This window comes from Puma concolor, chromosome A2 (genome assembly GCF_028749965.1).
Source record: "Puma concolor isolate L17-30 chromosome A2, mPumCon1.1.hap2, whole genome shotgun sequence".
Lineage (NCBI taxonomy): Eukaryota > Metazoa > Chordata > Mammalia > Carnivora > Felidae > Puma > Puma concolor.
The window spans coordinates 88,979,456-89,003,215 of NC_141668.1; the positions used below are offsets into that span (position 1 = coordinate 88,979,456).

At 41.5% G+C, this 23,760-nt stretch overlaps 3 protein-coding genes across 8 annotated transcripts in view; 1 reads left to right on the forward strand and 2 right to left on the reverse strand.

The window, feature by feature from the left end:
• The window catches only part of FBXL13 (F-box and leucine rich repeat protein 13), a 217,150-nt gene extending 216,048 nt beyond the window's left edge, over window positions 1-1,102 (reverse strand). The window contains exon 1 of the mRNA XM_086696868.1: window positions 624-1,102. Coding sequence (XP_086552994.1) covers window positions 624-698 — 75 coding nt within the window. The 5' untranslated portion in view covers window positions 699-1,102. The remainder of the gene's footprint in view (window positions 1-623) is intronic.
• Window positions 1,026-19,601, forward strand: ARMC10 (armadillo repeat containing 10). The gene is made up of 6 exons (XM_025929556.2): window positions 1,026-1,354; window positions 6,303-6,451; window positions 9,394-9,528; window positions 12,576-12,752; window positions 17,584-17,655; window positions 18,545-19,601. The coding sequence occupies exons 1-6, from the start codon at window positions 1,216-1,218 to the stop codon at window positions 18,794-18,796; spliced, it is 924 nt and encodes a 307-aa protein (XP_025785341.1). The 5' UTR covers window positions 1,026-1,215; the 3' UTR covers window positions 18,797-19,601.
• The window catches only part of NAPEPLD (N-acyl phosphatidylethanolamine phospholipase D), a 47,071-nt gene continuing 42,908 nt past the window's right edge, over window positions 19,598-23,760 (reverse strand). For 5 of the 6 annotated variants that reach the window (XM_086696869.1, XM_086696873.1, XM_025929838.2 and 2 more), the window contains exon 5: window positions 19,598-22,872. In XM_086696869.1, the coding sequence (XP_086552995.1) occupies window positions 22,744-22,872 (129 nt within the window). In that variant the 3' untranslated portion in view covers window positions 19,598-22,743. The remainder of the gene's footprint in view (window positions 22,873-23,760) is intronic. The other variant, XM_086696870.1, reaches the window with a different exon arrangement.

The window sequence follows — 23,760 nt, forward strand, 5'->3', positions numbered from 1 at the left end:
CTACAAAACCTATCCACCCCTCTCCTGTCCTCCTTCCTCCCTTCCTGTTATAATGGTGGGGATAGGGAACAGTCTTGCTGTTTAAGGCAATCCCAGTGGTGGGGTCTTTCCCCTCACAAAGGGCCGGCTACCTTCCATCGAGAGGTCTCTATCTTCTGCCTTCACCACTCCATTGAAACCCCAGGCTCACCGTGTGCCAAATCCACTATACCTCACCTTAGGTGGCACTATTGCCCTCTCTCTTCATAAAGCCACACTCTTCGGATGTTCCTCCTCTGTTTCTAGGGCACTGCTTTCGCACTTCTCTTGTCCTCAGGCCCCTCTCGCGCCCCATGCGCCCAAACTTTAAAGTTTGGAGTTTGGGGTTTCTGCCCCGGGACCCTGTACTCTTTCTCCCCGAGTTAGGTCACCCATTCCCCCCTTTCAGCCACCATCACCTCCCTCTGTCCTCTCCTTTCTGATCTGTATCTTCAGCCCAGATTGCCAGCCTGCTCAAGGCTAACCTTATCCTGGCCCATTCCGCCCCAGAATCCCTCCGCTCCCTCTGCGGCTAAACCCCAGCTCCTTCCGGATATCTTCGGTTTCTCCCCTCTGGTAACTCCGCCGCCACGTGGCTCCAGTACCTCGCAGACCTGAGGAATGTAGTTCTCTTTGAAGTAGTTCCTCAGCCGGGAGTTGGCAGTGCGTAGCGAGGCCATGACCACAGGCCCCACTGAAACTCCTGCTTTCCGCGCCCCGCGTACCAGGCGCGGAGCCCGAGCTTAGGGCTAGCGCGTCCCGGCGTTGCCCCGGCAACCGCGGGAGAGGTGGGGGGGAGGGGAGGGGCCGGGGCTCCACCCGAAGTTCCACGCCTCTACCGCCTGGGGCAGCCGGGAGGGAGGCGGGCTTCGGCCCTGGTGGGGCGGGGCCCGGGCCGAAGCGAGGGCAAGCCCACCTCCGGACAACGGCGGACCCCAGTGCGCCCCCTGGGGGACGCGCAGTCTTTGAGGCCCTTCACATAGCCCTGCCCCCCGCCCCGCCTCTGCCGAGCGGCCTGGACGCTTGGGGGCCGGAGTGGGCGGTTTTACTATTTTAGCAGGGCCGTTTCCGGTAGGCGGAGCTCAAGCCCCATTTCCTTTCTCGCTCTTCGGCTGGCGCTGGGGGTGGCGGCGGGGCCCGCTTGCTTCGGAGCCTCCCGCGCCAGGCCCAGCGCTGCGCCTCAGCCCCAGCTGTAGCATGGGCCGCTCCCGGCACGTGGGCTGGGTGGCGGCGGGCCTGGTCCTCGGGGCCGGCGCCTGCTACTGCATTTACAAGCTCACGCGGGGCCAGCGGCAAGGCGACCGCGGGCTTAGGCTGCGCCCCTCGCGCTCCGCAGGTGAGGCCGCAGGGGTGCCCAGCAGGTGGCCGGGGACGGCCGGCGGGGCCTCGGTGTTATCCCGAGGGTGCGGGTTGAAGACTGCTGGGGCTCGTGGCTCTCCCGCGCTTGCAGAGAAAGGAGCCGAGCTGGAGGAGGGAGAGCGGGAGGGAGATTCGTGAGAAGTACAAGGTCGAGAACCACAGGTGCAGAGGGCGGATCGTCCGCTTGACTGGGTGCGGGTAGGGTTCTGAGCCGCCCCTTGCCTCCATTTGGTTCAAAATCGTGGGATGAAAAGTTGCCCCGATTTTCCTGCCTGAGTGCGGCGTCACAGCGGAGGGTTGATTAGGTTTCTCAAAAGCATGTCGATTATTCCTCACGTTAAAGCTTGCTCCCGGACTCTGTGTTACCAAAGGGATTGTCCCTACTGTGGCCCGGGTTTTGCTGGCCTTGGAGCGGTAGATGATGAAATTGTGCTTGGACTTGCCCTGGAAGAAGGAACCCTTGAGGATTATCTCTGCCTGCATTCGGCCCAGCCTCAGAGGGGAGGTACCTTGATGTCACTGGTTCATACACAAAGTTGCAGAGAGATCCTGGAAGTACAGACACAGGTGTATATATCAGTTGAAACAGTTGTCCGCATGGGAGGGTACCCTCCTGGTGAGCAAGTGTGTGGTTAAATTGCCATCCAAAAGTTGATTGGTGCATTCGGGATTCTGAGGATTTGCTGAATGTTCTGGAGGAATATTTCAGGTCATGGACGCTGTTACAGAAATAATTAAAAGTAAAACTACCAACTAAGAAATTCCTCTCTACAAATAGACAAAAGAACTAAAGAGTTTTATTGATGAATAAGCATTAAACTAGATTGCCGAGTCGTCACAGGCCATCTGCTAATGGGATTGAAAAAGAGTGCTCACTCTTTTATGTACCCAGGCAGATAAAAATCTATTTCATATTACCTGCCTATTCGCAAGATTAACATGTCCTTAAGCGGACTTGACAACACCATTTGCTACACATAGTTCATCGTATATTCACTAGTAATTGGGGTGGCTATTTGTGTTAGCTAATTGCCTTTATTCAGAGGAAAAATAAGACTTCTCAGTATCTTCAGGATAAACAGGAGGTGACAACAGGGAGCCAGGTGCCAAGGCTAAACTCAGATCAGGGCTTCATCTTTCTTGATGCTTACATTTCAAACAGATAGTCCCAAAGCCTCTAAGAAACACTTTGTTGCATTGTAAACTGACAAGAGGGTTACTTAGCCTTTAAAAAGATGTTCATTTATGTCAAAGAGACAGGATTTAGTTATAGCTGACTCTTGAACAACCAGGGTTTGAACTGTGCAGGTTTACTTACAAGAAGATTTTCTTCAGTAAATATATGTACAATTCTGAAAATGTATTTTTCTTATGATTTTCTTTATTTTATTATGAGAATACAGCATATAAGACCTAGAGCATACAGAATATATGTTAAATGACTTTTTTTGGTAAGGCTTCCAGTTAATGGCAGGTTGTTAGTAGTTAGGTTTTGGGGAGTCCAAAGTTATACATGGATTTTCAACTTCTCAGGCATTGGCATTCCTAGCGCCTGCCTTGTTCCAGGGTCAGCTTTACCACTTTGCTCAAGGAAACACTCTTAAGAAAACAGAGTAGAGGGAAAGTGTATTAACTTTTGGCACAAAGGAAAACAATTTTTTTTAAAAGATCTTTATTTACCTTTACTTACAGCCTAATTTGTTGTCCTTGAGAGATTTCCATATAGGTAATTGGTCTGGTGGCCTGGACTTCAGATACCTTCTTAACCTGGTAAACGCAGATAGTGTTACTTTTAAACTTAATTTTACCAGTTTCCAAAGTCACCATTACCTTAGGTCAGGCAATTTACAAAATAAGTTGCTCATGGCCCCTTCTTCCTGAAGCTACTCACCTTTATTTTTGAAGAAGACTTGAGAAGTACCCATTTTTTTAGCATCAACCTTAGATTTCAGAAGATGATCTTTTCTGTTTTAATTGAGATATAATTCACATGTAACTTTGTACTAGTGATAGGTATACAGTATAATGATTTGATATGTATGTATTTGATTCAATTTGATGTATTTGATTTATTTATTTGTACATATTGCCGAACAATCACAGTAAGTTTAGTTAACATCTCTCACCTCAAAAAGTTACAGATTTTTTTGTTGAGAACTTTTAAGATGTACTCTCTTAGCAACTTTCAAGTATACGATACAGTATTGCTAACTGTAGTCACCAAGCTGTACATTACATGCCCAAGACTGATTTATCTTAAACTCAGTTTGTACTCTGACCACCTTCATCCATTTTACACTCCCCCTTCGCCTGCCCCCAGCAACCCCAATCTCTATTGATTAACTCATTTTTTGTTTGTTTTTAGATTCTATATATGTGACATTATACAGTATATAAAACCTTGGTTTGAGAGCATAATTCGTTCTGGAAACATGCTTTTATCCAAAGCATTTGTATATCAAAGCGAATTTGCCCGTAAGGAGTAATGGAAACTCAGATAATTCATTCCACAACCGAAAAATATTCATATAAAAATGATTACAATACTGTAATATAATGCAAAATAATAAAATACAAAATATAAAGAAAAATAAATTAATTAACCTGCACTTACCTTTGACAACCTGGTGTGAGGGAGATGAGAGGAGGATGACTGTGGAGAATGACTTTCACGATCACTAACGGAGTCACTGCTATCTACTGGCTCTGTAGAATCTTTTTTTCATGCAACTTTAACAAGGAACCTAACCAATGACACTTGCTTTTGCCTCCTTTTGAGGATTTCGCGGAAATGTGACATTGCATTGTCATTAAACAGATTCATTGCTCACACTGCTACAGCCTTATTTGGGTGGTGATTTTCTACAAAATTTTGCAGTTTCCCACATTTGACATATTTCCCTAATTTCATTTGAAGTGAGGGATTCCTCTGCCTCTTTCTCCTCCTCCTCCTCTGCAGACGAGATGCAGACATCGACTTCTTATAAAATCTCGGCCACCTCTTGAATTTTGACTTCTTGAATTTTGGCCACTTGCACACTTCATTCATACTTCTCAGTGTGAGATTTCCTTCTTCAAAAGTAATCATCTCCTTACCACCTTTTTTCCGACCTTTTTCTGCATGGGGCCATTGTATACGCTCGCATGGATGTTGACTATAGTACAGTATTAATAAACTCTGGTCATATACTGTATTTAATGTAACCGGCGATGTAAGGCAGCAGAGGACAGGGTCTATATCTGCAGGCAGCCTGACCTAGAATGAAGCAAGCATTCCTAAGCTTACTCTTAATACGGAAAAGTGAAGGACTGTCCACAGGCGCTTTGAAGCGACAAAAAATACACTAGTGCCAGTTGTGAGCACCTTCCAGTGTTCTGAAAATTCACTGATTTCTGCCAAACACCACAGCCTGAGGCTGAGCATCTGAACATGGGAGATGATCACCCACAATCCTGCAGTGAGAGAGGGAGAACACCATTGGCTCAGTTGTGATCATGTGACATCCGTCATCACATACTGCTTGCATTGCAAGACATTGCTCTTTTATCAAGTTAGAATGTATTAGAAATGTTTGCTCGTCCTGCAGAACACTCTCAGAACAAGTTACTTGCAATCCAAGGTTTTACTGTACTTAATTTTCATTACAGGAGTGATACATATATATTGCGAAAAAGAAAAAAAAAGTATTCCTAAGCACAGGATAGAAAACAAGTCATTCAAAATCCAACACCCAAAGATAACCACCTTTAATAATTTGGTATATATTTTAAAAACGAAAAGGCACAGAGGCTTCTGGGTGGCTCAGTTAAGCTTCCAACTTCTGCTCCGGTCATGATCTCATAATTCATGAGTTCAAGCCCCGCATCGGGCTCTGTCCTATCAGCATAGAGGCTGCTTTGGATCCTCTGTCTCCCTCTCTTTCTCTTTCAAAATAAATATATTTTTTTAAAGGCACAGATATGACATCATATAGCAACTATTGTAGGCTGCCCCTCCCCTGGCAGTGAATTGTGGACATGTCTACTGTCTAACCTGTAATCATAGGTTCATTTTTCAGGAACGAACACACAATGATGGTGTTATAAAATGGTTTCTATTCTTCCTGTGGTAATTTCTGTAAATATAGTTGTGGGTTTTTTTTTTAAGATAGAGCTATAAATACTAAGTCACTGACCAGATCCAGTATTCAGCTGTTCTAGCTCTACTCAAAACAAGAGCTTTGCTTTTGTCCTTGCCCCCAGCAACACTGTTATTCTAGCATCTAGAATCCCAACCAAACAAAAATGCCACACTAGCAGCATAATTGGCTTACTCCCATAACTTTGTCTCCAGCCTGAGGTATTCTTAAAATTGTGATCAGAAAACATCTGCTTAATGCAAACCCTTTTCCTTCAATAACCTATGCCTCTAGGCAAGTGTTCCATTGGACAGGTGTACCTGATTTTTAAAAGAAGTAGAAAATGTTTCAGCATGCAGTGCCTTACTAAGAAAGAAGTACCAAGTGACCATTGGCTAATTTCTTAATGTCTGTAAGCCTCAGTTTACCATCTGTAAATTGAGAATTATAATGGTATCTTCTTCCAAAGGTTACTGGAACATTAAATGAGATAAAGTAGATGACATGCTTAAAACTGTGCCTGGCATCAGAGTATGCATTCAATATTGTTTAAAAATATTATCTAGGGGCACTTGGTCGGGGGGTTTCAGTCAGTTAGGCATCTGACTCTTGATTTTATCTCGGATCATGATCCCAGGGTTGTGGGATTGAGCCCCATGTCAGGCTCCACACTGGGCGTGGAGCCTGCTTAAGATTCTCTCCCTCCGTCCCTCCCCTCACTTTCTTCTTTCTCAAAATAATAAAAATAAAAATCCTTTAATCTCCTATTGATTTTAAAGAGTTTTAAATAACTTTGTTCTTCTGCAGAAGATTTAACCGATGGTTCATACGATGATATACTAAATGTTGACCAGCTTCAGAAACTCCTCTACCTGCTTGAGTCCACTGATGATCCTATAATTATCGAAAGAGCTTTGGTCACTCTGGGTAACAATGCAGCCTTTTCAGCTAACCAAGTAAGTATCTAGTCTCAGAATGGGTGCCTCCCATTCTTACACCCTAGCAGTAATTGTGACCCTGATAAGGTACTTAATCCCAGAGTCTCACTTTCCTCATATACACGGTGTGGGGATGTATCCCTACAGCATAATGATTGCTCCTGAAAAGCACATCCTAATAGTGACATAGTGTTACTGGGATTTGAGGTCCCCTTGAAGTTCATCACAGGCATCACGTTGGTTAGTAGATAAATGTTATCTACACCACATTTAGTATTGTAGTTGAAAAGTGAAAGCATCTAACATTGAAGTACATGCTTTCTATTATATGTAAGTCTCGTGGGGGTGGTTCTGATGCAGGTGGGCCCTTGATTGCTAACAACCACTAACCAATGTTACCTTCTACCAATAGCGACTTGGTAACACTAAAAGTAAAAAAAAAAAAAAAAATTGGAATGGTTTTTAACTAATGCCTTTCATTAACTTTGTCATGAAAACTATGTTGAATTTACACTCTATTTCAGTCAAGTTTTTTCCAGCATGATAAGGTTTACTGTAAAACTTTTGAGATTTATAGGGAGATATAAAAAATATTTGTTGATTACTCATTCTTTCAGTTGCAAGTGACAGAACCCAGCTTAAATTATTCAAAAAAATTTTTTTAATATTTATTTATTTTTTAGAGAGAGAGAGACTGAGACAGCATGAGTGGGGGAGGGACAGAGAGAGAGGGAGACACAGAATCCGAAGCAGGTTCCAGGCTGAGTTGTTAGCACAGAGCCTGACACGGGGCTCGAACCCAGGAACCGTGAGATCATGACCTGAGCCAAAGTGGGACGTTCAAATGACTGAGCCACCCAGGCGCCCCCAGCTTAAATTATTTTATTTTATTTTTTTTTTCAACTTTTATTTATTTTTGGGACAGAGAGAGACAGAGCATGAACGGGGGAGGGGCAGAGAGAGAGGGAGACACAGAATCGGAAACAGGCTCCAGGCTCCGAGCCATCAGCCCAAAGCCTGACGCGGGGCTTGAACCCACGGACCGCGAGATCGTGACCTGCTGAAGTCGGACGCCTAACCGACTGCGCCACCCAGGCGCCCCCCAGCTTAAATTATTTTAAACCAAAAAGGAAAATACTGAGCTCAGTTAACTTGGACATCCAAGAATAGCACTGGCTTCAGGCACAAGTGGAAACGTTTAAGGTTCCGGAATGCATTATCAGAGCTCTCCCTCCCTCCATCTTTTGGATGTGCTTATCCCTGCTTCTTTTTGTATATTGGTTTTTTACCTCTTTGGCCACAAGAAAGTTTTCTTCACAGGATGGAAAGAAAGCCACTGGCCACCCAAGCCTCCATCCCTGAAAGGTGGAATTGCTCAGCCAGGGTCAGGTGCTGTGCTAATAAGGCTCCCCGGGCCACGGGTAGCAAGGCTTGACTCACGTGAGCATCTCACAGCCAGACAGCAGGGGATGGATGTGGTGGTGTGAGCACATTCGCCCAGCCGTCCCACCAGAGACTAAATGGGAGAAAAGAGGTGCTCTGTCTGCCCCCCGGGCAGGGGGGAGCATCACACAAACAAAAACAACAGATGGTGACTGTTAGCATGCCTATATAGTGCTGTTTCTGATGCCATTGTTTCATATCTCTCTGAAACAAACTGTAGCTTGAAGAGTGTGTCTGTAGCCACTGCTTGAACAAGTGTTTTCTTGGCTAATGGAAGTTGGTGCCCCTGGTCGTAAATTACAGTGCCTTCATCTACTTTAGTAGGATAGTTAAAACAAACAAAAATCTGTTTTCTAGTAATCGCAGTTCTTTGGGAAGAACCTGGATTGCACAGGGGGTTTCTTTTTCTCCCAGTGCTGAGCCCACTCTGGACAGTAGAGTAGGGCTTGGGGCTTTTGGTAAAAAATGGATGATGGCAAGATACTCTTTTGTTCTTTTTCTCCTAGAAGGGCATGTTTTGGCCCAACAGGAGTAATGTTCAGCTTACTTTTCTTGTAAGAATAGACGCAGTTAATGCATCTTTTAATGTTGAGGACAGAGGTGCATAGTAGTAGCATAGTGTTGCAACTGATGGTGAGAAATCCCCCAGATTATTATTTCTTCAGAAATATGGGTATCATTTCCCAAATTGCGTGGAAATCCCAAGTCTTCCAGGTGTTGATAGGTGTTTCCTCTGACCCCACTCTTCCCTCTATTTTGTGTACAGTTCATGGAAATGCTATATTGAATGGTCCCCTCTTGGAGATTCCCTGTGCACATGATGAATATATGAATGCTTCACAATAAAGAAATGTTTGCACTTAATATACACAGAGTTTCTCAAACTTAACCATGAAACCTTTTTTTTTTTTTTCTTAATGGAACATCTGTTAATATCTTGAGGGATTTGTGTTCCAAAGAATACAGTTTAGCAAAGCATAACACTTTTCCAAATTTGCCTATAATAGGAAAGTCCCAGAACTTATTTCAGAGGAAAATCATTTGTAAATTGCTTTGAGATCATTTAAGTAGCTCTGCAAATCATTGTATATCTCCAAGCTATAGTTTTTAAATAACTATGTATCGTAATTTATTTCCAATCTATTTTCTTACCTATAAAATTATGGAAATTTAGTTTTAATAAAATTTAATAATTTTTTTTTTTAAATAAGAATTACAAGGGTACCTGGGTGGTTCAGTCAGTTAAGATTCCGACTTCAGCTCAGGTTGTGGTCTCGCGGTTCGTGGGTTTGAGCCCTGCACTGGGCTCTCCGCTCTCAGCACAGAGCCTGCTTTGGACCCTGTGTCTGTCTCACTCTCTCTCAACAATAACTAAATAAGTAAAATAAGAAATACAGATTGTGCATAGGAAAGGTATTCCCAAAGAGTCATTAATTTTTATTTGTATTTGTAGATGCAAAAAGTTTGATGAAGGGGGTGCATATTGAAGTGATGGTCCTCGTTTTTTTCCCTCTTAGGTCATTATTCGTGAATTGGGTGGTATTCCAATCATTGGAAGCAAAATCAATAATCCCAACCACAGTATTAAAGAGAAGGCTTTAAATGCACTGAATAACCTGAGTGTGAATGTTGAAAATCAAGTGAAGATAAAGGTAAGTTAGCTGAAATCACAAATGTGTGAGTCTTCTATGGTGTTACCTAGGACCTCCATCACCTCACATAATTACCTTTTGTGTGTGTGTGTGTGGTGAGAACATTTAAGATCTACTCTCTCAGCACCTTTCAAGTATATAATACAGTATAGTCACCCTGTTATCCATTAGCTCCCAGAACTTACTCATCTTATACCTAGAAGCTTGTGCCTTTTGACCAAAATCTCCCCATTTCCTTCATCCCTTAGCCCCTGGCAACCACCACGCTACTCTAATTCTGTGAGTTCAGCTTTTTTAGATTCCACATATAAAAGATCCCTTCAGTATTTGTCTTTTTCTGTCATGTCACTTAGCATAATGTTCTCAAGGTCTATCCATTGGTTGCTAATGGCAGGATTTCCTTCCTTTTTATGGCTGAATAATATTCGATTGTATATAGACCACATGTGCTTTATTCATGCACCTGTCACCACAGGTTATTTCTGTGTTTTGGCTGTTAAGAATAATGCTGCAGTGAACATAGTGGGTACATATGTCTTTTCAAATTATTCTTTTTGCCGTTTTCAGATAAATGCCCAGAACTGGAATTGCTAGATCGTATGGTGGTTGTATATTTAATATTTGGAGGACTCTCCATACTGCGTTCCATAGTGGCTGTACCATTTACATTCCCACCAGCAGTGCACAGGATTCCCTTTTCTCCACATCTTGCCAAGACTTTGTTTTTTTTTTTTTTTTTTTTTTGACAGTAGCCATTCTGGGTATGAGATATGACCTCACTGTGGTTTTGATTTGTATTTCCCAGAAGATTAGTGATTTCCCAGAAGATTAGTGATATTGAGCATCTTTTCATTTATCTATTGACCATATGTGTATCTTTTGGAAAAATATGTATTCAGGTCCTCTGCCCATTTTTTACGGAGAATAAGGCAGAGGAAGGAGGAATCTGAACCAGGCAGTAAGAGGTGCCTTATGCTTTTGAGTTTGGGGTTCGTTTTTTTTTTTAATGTTTGTTTATTTTTGAGAGACAGAATGCTAGTGCATTAGGGGCAGAGAGAGAGGGAGACACAGAATCCGAAGCAGGCTCCAGGCTCCAAGCTGTCAGCACCAGAGCCCGACGTGGGGCTTGAACTCACGAGCCGTGAGATCATGACCTGAGCTGAAGTCAGACGCTCAACCAGCTGGGCCACCCAGGTGCTCCTGGGGTTCGTTTTAATCCAAGTGTGTAAAGGAAACTGGTCAGAGTCTGGTAATATCAGCAGAAAGATAAAATAAATTAGGAACTTCTGTTTTTTCAGCATTCATTGAGCTCCTACTTTGTGGTACAGAGTTTAGAAATGAACACAATTAACTCTTGTTTTAAGAAAGCTAGGAGAGAGAAGGCAACTCCATAAACAGGCATGATGCAGGGCAGAACATGAAGTACTTAAAGGAAAAATGTAAGTAAAACATTGTTGAGTACATAGAAGGACGAGATCTCATCCAAAAGTTTTGTAAAAGGTAGAGTACAACCTGGCTCTGAAGAATGTCTGGTTTCTAGAAGCAAAGTTGGGGAGGGAGGGAATTCCAAGAAAAAGGAGCAAGGGGAGGTGGGCGCAGCTCCAGGAATAACCAAGGTGGCCCATCTGGTGATCTTGTTTCTAAAATTGAACCGGTGAAAAGACTCGGAGAAAATAATATTGGGGCACCTGGGTGGCTCAGTTGGTTAAGCATCTGACTTCGGGTGAGGTCATGATCTTGTGATTCACAAGTTTGAGCCCCAGGTCAGGCTCTATGCTGATAGTTCAGAGCCTGGAGCCTACTTCAGATTCCTTGTCTCTCTCTCTGCCCCTTCCCTGCTTATGCGCTCTCTCAAAAATAAATAAACATTAAAAAAAAGAAAAATGCTCAATGCATTTTAGGAAATGCTTTGAAAGACATCAGCCTCTTATGAAGATATATGATTTATAAAGAGCTAAAGAAATGTCCCCCCCCCCCTTTTTTTTTTCTAAGGATGGGTAGGTATGTGATGAAATTCTGGCCAAAGAGAGCCAGGTGACTTATATCAGATCTGAAACAAGACTAAAAATCTAGTCTCTCTTTACTTTACTGCCATTACTCTAGTTTCTATGGTACCATGGATACCTTCGGTTTTTTAAAAAACTTAGAATTGGCTTATGGGACAATTGGTAATTTCTTAGCATTTCATATTAGGAATTTTTTTTTCTTTAGCAGTTAGAACTTCTGGTGGAGTTTTTAGTTAGGTGAATAGTAATTATCTGTGAGACCTAGTTTTTCCAAGCTGGAAAGATCCTGGCCAGAAATAGAAAACAGTTTCAGAAAACTTTTCCATCACCGGTGGGTTCAATTCTATCATGTGTGAAATAGTACTCCTGTACTGTTTGCATTTTGTTTTGCCAGTGGCAGTTAACAGTATCAGGAAGGAGTAATTCGTATGCATAAACTAGGTAAATAAGAAAACTGGGCCAAAGAGAGTTTTCCCTCTCCTTTTGATAGAACTAACCCTAGAGAAAAATTCTTTCACTGTTTCCTCTATTCTTTACTTCGTAAGGATAGGGTCCTATTGTTAAGATACTTACCTTGATGCCAGATGGCCAGACATGTCTTCCTCCTTGGTCCTAGTGTGCCTAGACCAGTTAACACAGAAAGGTAGACTGAGTTGGGAGGCCCCCAATAATTGAGAGACCACTGGTGTTGAGAGCATGGTCTCTGGAATTGGACATTGCTCCCCTACCAGCTGGCTTGATATTGGGCTGGGGATCCAAGTTTCTTGAGGACTTGTCCTTATCTGTAAAATGGCCATCCTCTTCTGGATTAAGTCAGGTGTATTTGTAAAATGCTCGTACATTGCCTGGCATTAACAAAAAAGCTACCTAAAGGTAGCTTTAAAAATCAAAAATGTTGCCCAAGTTCAAGGGCTGGATAGAAATGTCTTTTCTGAGGAGCCGGTCTCATCCTGAGCAACTGCCCTGCTCCACTGGGCAGAAAAGTTACTATTTAACAGACAGACTTTTGGAGAATTAAGATGCTCACTTCTTTCCCCCTAGGTATACATCAATCAAGTTTGTAAGGATGTCCTCTCTGGTCCCCTGGACTCTGCTGTGCAGCTGGCTGGACTGAGATTGTTAACAAACATGACAGTTACAAACGACCACCAGCACATGCTTCACAATTACATTACAGACCTGTTCCATGTGTTGCTTACAGGAAATGGAAGTACCAAGGTACGAATGAAACGGTTATGACTTGAAGTGCAAGGAACTATTGCATCAAGTTTATTAAGACTGGGATTGAAAGTTTTTTATTTATTTTTATTTTTTTTTAATGTTTGTTTAATTTTGAGAGAGAGACAGAGTGCAAGCGGGGGAGAGGCAGAGAGAAAGGGAGACACAGAATCCAAAGCAGGCTCCAGGCTCTGAGCTGTCAGCACAGAGCCCCATGTGGGGCTTGAACCCATTAGCTGTGAGACCATGACCTGAGACGAAGTCAGACACTTAACTGACTGAGCCACCCAGGCGTCCCTGGAATCGAAAGTTTATTAAAAGGCTTTTCATGGACCCAAGAAAGTTAATTATGTTTATCCCCAAATATTCAATTTTAAAATTAATTTGTGAAAATCTGTTATTTCACTTATCCATAGATTGACATTTGTTTGATTTTCTGAAAACCAGTTTGCCTTTTACTGAGGTGACATGGGTGGCTCCCCCCACCACCAGGTATAATTATACATAATTGAGTAAAATGAGTCTCTGAGTTAATGCTGGTTAATTGAATTTTTGCTTAGCCTGGGGTTAGAAACATTTTTTTGATTTAGACATTATTTGCTGAAAAATCTTTTGAAAACCACTTTTAAATTAGTAATAGATGTCTCGGTGCTTGATTTTGACCAATTGTGTAGATGGTAGGAGGTAACAGAGACTAACCTGAATTAAGTAGGATCTCAGGAAACACCCCATGAAAGTAACTTGGGTAAACCCCTCATATTAGTGGGCATTTTTCTCAAGTGCCATTCTTTGAGAAACAGCATAAAAACAGAAGGTAGACTAATCAAAGGTTCCGATTAGTTGGGTTGGTCATTCATCAGAGTTTTACTATATTGGTCAGTGTTCTCTGGCACGGTTGAAAGAAAAACATGAGCATTTTAGAAGGACTAAATGTGAAGCCATACCCCAAATATTCAACATCACTGAAGCCATACCTCAAATATTCAACATCATCATAACCCTTATGTCTGAGGTTATCAAATGTGATGAGGAGAGCCTCACTACAGTCCTTTTAAAATTTGTTCCAGACTTTCCACTTTGCCAGTAGCCAGACTTATTTGCATCTGGTCTAAGATTTACCCAAAGGCACTGAACATTAAATGTAATAATCTTGTTAGCAGTATTTTTGCAGTATGCTCCATTCATACGCAGTTTCCAAAACACAAGCACCCATCGACATCTCTTTCCCCAGGGGAGCAAGGTAACTTTCAGCCTCTGAGGCGCCATGGAAACCCTTCCCTGTTCCCAGTAGCATCACAAATATAGGACAGATCTCTCCTCTCCCCAGTCTGCAGCTGCTTTACCCAAAACCTCAGGAGAAACGCTGAGTTTCGAGCCAGGCGAGTCTGGCCTTGGGGCTGTATGGATCTGTCTCAGACATGGTCTGTGTTTTAATATATTTTATGACTTTTTTAGAAGGTGACTCACACCACAATAGTATGTTCTATTTTTGTTTTGTTTTTCCATTCCATTGCCTAGTACAGCATTTCTGGGATAGCAAATTTGCTTTTTTGGTCTGTCTGGGAACCTGACCCCAATTATAACATCATTTTTCCATAAAAAGTGAATGCAAAGTTCCAACTTACAAATGAGCTGCTAATGGACAATAATCCACTTGTGAGAAAATGTACCCGTTTTAGGTATTTTCTTAGCAAATAACCACCAAAATGAAAACTTATTTTTAGAAATCTTTCACTTAATTTTTTTCTCATTTATTTATTTTTTTTTTTTTTTTAATTTTTTTTTTAACGTTTTATTTTATTTTTGAGACAGAGAGAGACAGAGCATGAACGGGGGAGGGGCAGAGAGAGAGGGAGACACAGAATCGGAAGCAGGCTCCAGGCTCTGAGCCATCAGCCCAGAGCCCGATGCGGGGCTCGAACTCATGGACTGTGAGATCGTGACCTGAGCCGAAGTCGGACGCTTAACCGACTGAGCCACCCAGGCGCCCCTTCTCATTTATTTTTTAGAGAGAGCACATGAGTGGGGGAGAGGGGTGGGGAGACAGAGAGAATCTTAAGCAGGCTCCACACTCTCAGCATGGAACCTAATGCAGGGCATGACCTGAGCCAAGATCAAGAGTGCTGCTCTGCTTGAGCCACCCAGGCGCCCCTAGAAATCTTATTTTTAATAAGAGATCTGACCATCCTATAATAATCTTTTGGGTACAGCAGTGATTCCTAACCAAATATAAGTAATGGGAGATTAACATAAATAAACCCTGTGTTTGTTAAATCTCCAGTGAGAGCAAAGAACTAATGGCTTGAAAGAAATGTCATGGAGTCACCACAAGAGGGCACATGTGATAAGAGAAAGAGCTTAACATGGTTCAAACCAAAATACAAACACAGGTCTCCCCTGCTATCTGAAAGTAGGGCATTCCTGTAAATCTTTTCGTAAGCCAAAATGGCATGACGCGAAGCAGCACTTAGCATTAATTTATATGGAAAAAGTTTTGAGTGGTCCCAGACCCAAGAAAAAACCTCTCTCAGGCTTTTCTGATAGCGTGGAACATATCTTGCTCACAGATGCACAAAATAAATCAAGATAAAGCGCAGATGCTCACAGGCACAATTCAAAGCTATGGCTGTTTGATGCTGAGATGCCGAGAGGAGCTCCCGGGGTGCATGATGCCCCCACTAATGCTGCAAAACAAGCACCCAACCCTGTTTTCATTTTTTGCCTTTTTTTTTTGTAAAAGCGAAAATCCTCTTTGGATTTCTTTTGGGTAGAGAAACAGGTACTAATTATGTAGGTCTTTTATAAAAGCACAGTGGTGCGGGCGCCTGGGTGCCTCAGTCGTCTGCAGTTGGGGGATCAGGCTCCATCCACACTGAGCATGGAGCCTGCTTGGGATTCTCTCTCTTTCAAAATAAACATTTAAAAATTTTTTAAATAGTTGATAAATAAAATTAAGCAAACCCTTTTATCCTCTTTAACAAATTAGTATGTACAACATGATCAAAGGAATATATGCATACATAGGATAGGTATATAAAAAGACCAGAAAGAAAATACCAAAACTTAATAGTGATTGTTTCTAGTCACGGAAATATGGGTGAATTTCCTTTTCCTTTGTGCTTTCCTATCACTTTTTCAAAATGTTCTATAGAAACACAGAGTGCCTATGTAAAAAAAAAAAAAAGTCTCCCGGGCGCCTGGGTGGTGGCTCAGTTGGTTGAGCTTCCAACTTCAGCTCAGGTGTTGATCTCTCATGGTTCATGAGTTCAGGCCCCACATCTGGCTCGCTGTTGTCAGCGCAGAGCCCACTTCAGATCCTCTGTCCCCCTCGCTCTGCCCCTCCCTGGCTTGTGCTCTCAAAAAAAAAACCCAAAAAGTCTTCTAAAATAAAGATGTAGGTTCCCTCCCAGGTCTGGTGGGGAGCACCTTCGCCACTCCTCACTTTGTGTAATTTCAAGTGTCTTTTACAAAGTATAGCTTTATATGACTGTTGTTTGTAAACAGGAATTGTATTTGATGATGTTTTTACAGTAGACCCCCCTTATGTGTGGTTTCACTTTCCGTAGTTCGTTATCTGCTGTCAACCACATTTGGGACGTGGATGGTCCTTCTGACTTACCATCAGAACGTCACTAGTAGCCAAATAATCAAAATGCCTGTCATTCACCTCACTTCATTTTGTCACATAGGCATTTTATCACCTTACCTCATAAGAAGGGTGAGGGGCACCTGGGTGGCTCGCTCAGTTAAGCATCCGACTCTTGACTTTGGCTCAGGTCATGATCTCATGGTTCGTGAGTTCGAGCCCCACATCAGGCTCTGCACTGTCAGTGGGATTCTCCCTCTCCCTCTGCTACTTCCCAACTTGCACTTGCTCTCTTTCTCTCTCTCTCTCTCAAAAATAAACATTAAAAAAGGATGAGCACAGAACAATATACTGAGAGTGCTCACTTCACAAACACTAAAATTTGAACGATATGTTGAGAGGTCACATTCACTTGTTATAGCACATTACTGGAATTCTATTATTAACTATTGATAATCTATTACTTTGCCTAATTTATAAATTAAACTATCCTAGGTATGTATGTGTAGGAAAAAACATAGTATATATAGGGTTTGATACTGTCCATGATTTTAGGTGTGTGCTGGGGGTCTTGGAATGTATCCCCTGCAGACAGGGGGTCTATACTGACCAGTTGTAAGTGATGGGAATGCCAGTATTCTAGCTAGTCTGCTAGAAGTTAACATTTGTTTGCTGATTATTTTTATCACTGCCTATTTGAAAGATTTTAACATATTTTTCATATAAAAAAAGATAAGCTCAAAGGTTCATAGTAACCTACTAAAAAAGAAAAGGGCCATATTTTTATCTAGTCTCGGTAACTGAACTGCTCCAAGATTTTCATACTTTAAATAGAAATAAACCAAGCTTTGAGAGATTCTTTTTTTGTTCCAAAGATCGTATTTCACTTACCAGTAATCATAATAAAGCTCATTTATGAAACAGATGTTAAGTTTATTACCATGGGTTGGGGGTTGGGTAGGCAATGAGACATTCAGGATCTCTTCCCTGACGATGTACTTGAAAAAGTAAGGTTTAAATAAGCCTGCTGTGTGAGAAGTGCTCCCGGAGTGCGCCAGGTGTGGAAGAGGAGAGAGGCCCTCACAAGATGCACGCAGAGAGGGCTCTGTGGGGCAAAGGATTTGAGCCAGACCCGGAAGCCCGGGCAGGACTTTAGAATGTGACCGCAGTGAGAGGGCAGTATTGCCGGGAAGGGAAAATCCACGCTCACTGGTCTGAAACAAACCAGTATTATTCTTATTTCAGGTTCAAGTTTTGAAGCTGCTTGTGAATTTATCTGAAAATCCAGCCATGGCAGAAGGACTACTTGGTGCCCAAGTAAGTAGTTTACATATTTGTTTTGTAAGTATACAAATATATAGATTTGGCCTAGAGAGATTTATCCAACATGTTAACAGATTTTTTTAATTTGGTTCTTTTTGCCTATATATGAATTTCCCAAATTTTCTGTAATGAACATATTTTCCTTTTAAAAATCATTTTGGAAAAGTTCTCCCTGACAATAATAAATTATAATTGTTCTGCCTGTCCATTTTGGGGTACCAGTATGTCATCACATCTCCTATACTTGACCTACTTGTGTTCACATGTATCTTCACATCCACTGAAACACTAGTCTTCACCTACCTAGTCCCCAGGATGTGCCAGATGCCGGGCTGAGTGCCAGGACACACCAGTGGGCGCACGTGGCATGGTGCCTGTCCTCGTGGAGCTTGTGAGAAGAGACAAAAATATGTAACAAAACAAGATCACTAAAAGCTGTGATAAGTGTTCTGAAGAAAGCAAAGGCGGTACTGATAGCAAACAGGCATCAACTCCTGTAAAGGAGGGAACCTGTGACAGTGACCTCATCCATGTGCCCCATGCTCATGCCCACAGTGTGCAGTGGGCAGCAAATGTCTGGGGAGTTGATGAGCTCCCGTGAGGAAACTTGGACCTTAAAAAGGATATGGGTGTTTTTCCAAATGACTACAATCTCGGACTCTAAGAAAACAGAATTTTTCAGCTAAAACTATGAAGCCTCTTTTTTTCCATTGGTATACAGTATAGGGGTGCATTAAGATTTTACATTTATGTTAGGTGATTTTAGGGATAATTTTCTATGACAAGATTTTTTTAAATGTATTCAGTGTAGTTTTCAAGTGGGAAAATATACATGAAAAATATTTTCAAAAATTTAAAAAATAGTCATTGTTTCCTATTTCAGGTGGATTCATCATTTCTTTCCCTTTATGACGGCCATGTGGCAAAGGAGATCCTTCTTCGGGTTCTTACGCTATTTCAGAACATAAATAACTGCTGCAAAAAAGAAGGCTGTTCAGCTATGCAGCCTACTTTCCCTAAAGGTTCACTGTTTTTCCTGTTATACGGAGAAGAATGTGCCCAGAAAATGAGAGCTTTAGTTGATCACCATGATGCAGACGTGAAGGAAAAGGTAACAGTATTACCAAAATTCTAATTGGTCCTATTTTTCATCTTCCTTACCAAGGGAGCTGAAATTCTTTTCACCTGCTGAATTTAAATGGTAATTTCCTCATTAACACAACATTTCAACATTAACACAACATAACTTGCCATGGTCTTCTGGTTTATTTTGAACCATTTTATTGATACCAAATGAAGAGCTTGTTCTGAAAGCATGTCTTTTTATTTTGCCGTTTGTGGAGTTTACTTCAATTATTTCCTCTACGTGACATGACAGTTTTCTTTTTTATGTGTAAGCTAACCTGCCCTTAGAAGTGATGTGCAGTTACTTGTCTGAGACCCCATTAGTGTGTGATTAATTAGTTCGTCGGGGCTGCTGCAGGAATGACCTTGTTCTCGTGGTAGAGTTCCTGAGCCTTTGAGGCCACCCCCCAGCCCAGCCATACCACATGCTTCCAGAAGTCTGTTCCCAGCATTAGAGTTTAGTCTGAGTTGGTGAAAACTCTCCCCGTCCTTACCACTCCCACTCAGTACACCAGCCTGTGAAGATGCCGTGTATAATCAAATGTCCATCCACAGGCAACTGGTTAAGTCACTTACCTAATCTTAGAAGAAATAAGCAAGTCTGAATGTGCTCATGTGGAAAGGCATCCATGAAATAGGCATGTGTTTTTTAAATGAACAATTTATGCTTCCATCCAGAGAGAATATTTTCTAGAATGATACCAAGATGGGACTGAGGAAAGGTCTTTTCTATGTTTACCCTTCAATTGTCTGAATTTTACTATGAGCATAAGTTTTATAATTTTTTAAATAAAAAGGAAAAGAGTTCATACACATTTTCTCTTGATAGTACTTTATTCATTAATTTTCATCCATATTTTAGAGATTTTCACATATTGTAAATTTTTATTCCATAAGCTATTGTAACAACTTATTAATAGATTTCCATTCAGCCAGGTTTTATAATGTTCAAGTTCATAACCATCACCATGCTTAGTATTAAGTAAACCAGTATGCAAGCAGAAGTTTTCCTACTCCAGGTAGTTAAGGCAAAGCCGTACGAGTACTTTAAGTTCATTCGTAAATATGTGGATTTCCATAGGAAGTCACAGATCCTCAAACAGAAAAATGTGTATTTTCAGGCTTATCCCAATATAGAAATCAAACTTGGAAGAATTACTTTTAGAGTAGAAAAAGGATTCAGTATTAAGGTGAAAACATGGAAGTTCCCAGGTGGCTATAGCAGTAACGTGTATATGCTAAGAACACTACTTAGGTTTGCATCACTGATGAATAAAAGTACTAATTCCCTGAAAGGCACATTTCTTTATAACGAATTTTTTAAAAATCTGCCTTCGTTAGTGAAAATCAAAGTGTGCACATGATAAAAACTAGGATTTGGCTTTAATGTGCTTTGGCAGCACTGGATTCTAAAACCCCGCATCTTCTTTCCTCTGTTTTTAGTTTGAATAGATCATCCCATTTCCTGGAGATCAGAGCATTAGGTCTGAAATGTGAAAATACACAAACGGATCTAGGTTGGTGCAGATCATGGCATATCTTGGCTTTTCTCAGGATTGCCCCCCACTGGGCGATCCCACCCTCCAGGCAGGGAGGAACATCAAGGGGTTCCCCAGGAGAAGGAATCCTCAATCAAATCTCACATGTTCGAACGGGTGCCAAAGAGCAAAATAAAACTGATCAAATAAGATCGAGTAAAAGGTATTACCGCAGAGGTTAGAATGAATAGAGGCTAAAGAGTGCATCTGGCTTTTCAAAATTTGGTTTTGTTTTGTACATAAACGTACAAATGTAGCTAAGTGAGACAATGGAAATCAATAGAAAGAGACTGTACAAGGAGACCTGAAGCTCGATGTACTTAACAAAATGTCAACACAGAAAGAATGTGAACGGTAATAAAAATTAAAGCTTGTGAGGAGGCAGGCCTAATTCAGTGGAACTAGAACATAATTTAAAGTGCTCAGAGCCCCGCAGTTACACAGTGCACATGAATACAGAAATGATGTTAAGGCCATTCATGGAGCAAATTAAGATGAGCTTTGTCTGCTTCAGAGAGCAGAGGCAAGAGATGCGCGTTGAATGCAGCGTGCAACAGAAGGAGGGCGACTGCGTGAACACAGCCAGTGTCAGGGCACCAGGCCCCAAAGCTAATCCACCATCAACCTAACTTCTCCATTCCCATCTGCTTGCTAGAATGTTCCTCCGGAGTGAAAGGTTTATGGTGGTTCAGTTTTTGTTTTCCTGAAGGTTATCTTATAGGGAAATTTTTTGTGCTTTAGTGCCTCCAAATCACATACATTCACACACATTATATACACATTTCCCCCTGACAGATTTGCATCTTTGTAAGATAAAAAATGCTAAATTTTGATGAAGATCATTTACATTTATTTTGGCTATTACTCCCCAAATTTACAAAATGAGCTGAAGTTGTTAATCCTCAGTGTTTCATGTCCTAGGTACAGACGCTTGAATCTGCAATGGGAATGATACGCGACCAAAAGCATGAGCCTAGTTTTAGCTTTCAGATCTCTAGTAGGCAGTGAGGTCTTAAGAAATAATTTTCTCCCTTATATTTTCAAAGTGCTTTTTAAAATATCACTATTCACATTTTTTTGGAGGTAGGTCAAAATTATCCTCTTGTTGCACATGAGGAAACTGAGGCACAGTGAGTGTAGGTGACTTGTGGCAGGATACACAGAAAACCGTAGTGGAAGCAGGATTAAAATTCCAATTAAGTGGCTAACAGGTGGCATGCATAGATGTGTACGTGAAAATAAATAGAATAGTGCCCGTGTAGCATATGCTGTAAAAAACCTACTTTGATTATTCTGCAAATGAAATTTATTTCACTGAGACTGGGGAGCAGGAAGATGGGATGGGCCTCTAATGTACCTCATTGGCTCTGAGGAATGTTCAGAGCAATCAAGCAATCCCAGGGCCCTTACGGGACTAAACTCAGGTCACCTAATTCCTAGAATTACTTTTAAACTGCTAGTATTCCGTGCTAGCTTAGTAAAAGCAGAATTGTGCGTATGGGTCATTTAATATAAAAATATAAGACCTCTGAATCATGTAAAACATAAATTATTTATAAATCTTATTGATACATCGAGGGTTGGAGCTAAGAAACGGGGGGGGGGATGAGTAGGTGGAGAGAAAAGAGAATATAGAAGGAATTGTTAACATTTTAAGATCTGCATTTATCTTTGCAAAATACTATTTCCTTGCAGTGATCTTTGTGCTCAGCAGGTCTGACTTGTAGATTAAAAATAGAAAATGTCATCAATCATGTCCTCATAACCACACTCTCCCTTCCTCTGCCCAACTCAGGCAGCTTCTGATTTGGGGACTGGGGATGTGCAACAAAATATATCATTCCTCTTTGAAACAATGATGTCTTTAAAAATGGTAACTTAGCCCAATCTCCTGTGGTTTTATACTTAAAAAAATAAATCATTCAACATTTGGCATATAAGCTAATGTGGACAGAACAACAAGAAATGCTGTAAGCAGGTAGGTGTCCATTCCATCACTTACTCTAATGTGAATTAAGAAGTTTAGATGTGCAGACTCAAACCATCTAAGTAGACAGACTTAACCTGTAGAAGGCCCTTCACCAGAAGAACAGAAAGAAGACTTTAAAATCAGTTTTCCTAACTTCCAAATTCTACCACTAAAGCATAATCCTTTAAAAAAAATTCCATTTCAGTGCTTCTACCATTGAGACAGGATTCAAATTCCCCTCTGCCAATTCAGTATTTAAATGACCCACCTCTGAACTCTTCTTTATATGAACTGGCATTTGGAGTAGCAAGCAAGCCGTCACACAAAACATACAACACAAACTTATAGAAGTGGTTTACAAATGTAAAACATCCTAATATTCATGAATTTCTTAGTCTTTCCTACAAGCTTAGAGGATACCTTTTTCACTAAAAGCTCACGTGCTCACATTCATTCAGAGTTTTCATCGTCAGTATGGAGGTATCTGGATTCTCCATGCTTCAAGACAAAAAAATCTTCAGTCTTAAGTCCGTATCTTCCTAGAGCCTCACTCAGTTTCACTGGGGGCTCTAAGTAATGCTGGCAGAGGGCACACAGAAAACAATGGAAAAGGATTAACCTTGCAAATATTGGGGGGTTATTTCAAATGAGAGCTGAAACTAAATATGCCTACTTAAAATAATGTCTTTTCATTCAAGCATTAGCAAAATGAGCCAATCACATTTTCTAATATAGTCATTAACAGAAATATATTATCTGTCCAAATACCATGAATGTCAAATTTGGTGCCAACTTAGATTGAACATCACTAGATTGCATGAAACCTGATGACCCTTTCACTACATGAAATTCCAGTCTAAATGGAATCAATGCCAAAGATAGTATTACAGAATTAGATATTACCAACATTTTTTAAGAATATGGAGGTTTAGGGGGGCGCCTGGGTGGCGCAGTCGGTTAAGCGTCCGACTTCAGCCAGGTCACGATCTCGTGGTCCGTGAGTTTGAGCCCCGCGTCAGGCTCTGGGCTGATGGCTCGGAGCCTGGAGCCTGTTTCCGATTCTGTGTCTCCCTCTCTCTCTGCCCCTCCCCCGTTCATGCTCTGTCTCTCTCTGTCCCAAAAATAAATAAAAACGTTGAAAAAAAAAATTAAAAAAAAAAAAAAGAATATGGAAGTTTAGGGAGCACCTGGGTGGCTCAGTTGGTTAAGCATCCAACTAGCTGAGATCATAATCTCACAGTCTGTGCTGACAGCTCAGATCCTGGAGCCTGCTTCAGATTCTGTGTCTCCCTCTCTGCCCCTCCTCTGCTCACACTTGCTCACGCTCTCAAAAATAACATTAAAAAAAGGTTTTTTTAATAAAGAATATGGAAGCTTAGGTTTAAGAGTGTAAGCAAATGCTGGAGAAAGATTTTTGGCTCCTAGAAGGTTGTCACCCTCAAATCCCTAGGCAAATATCGACACTGT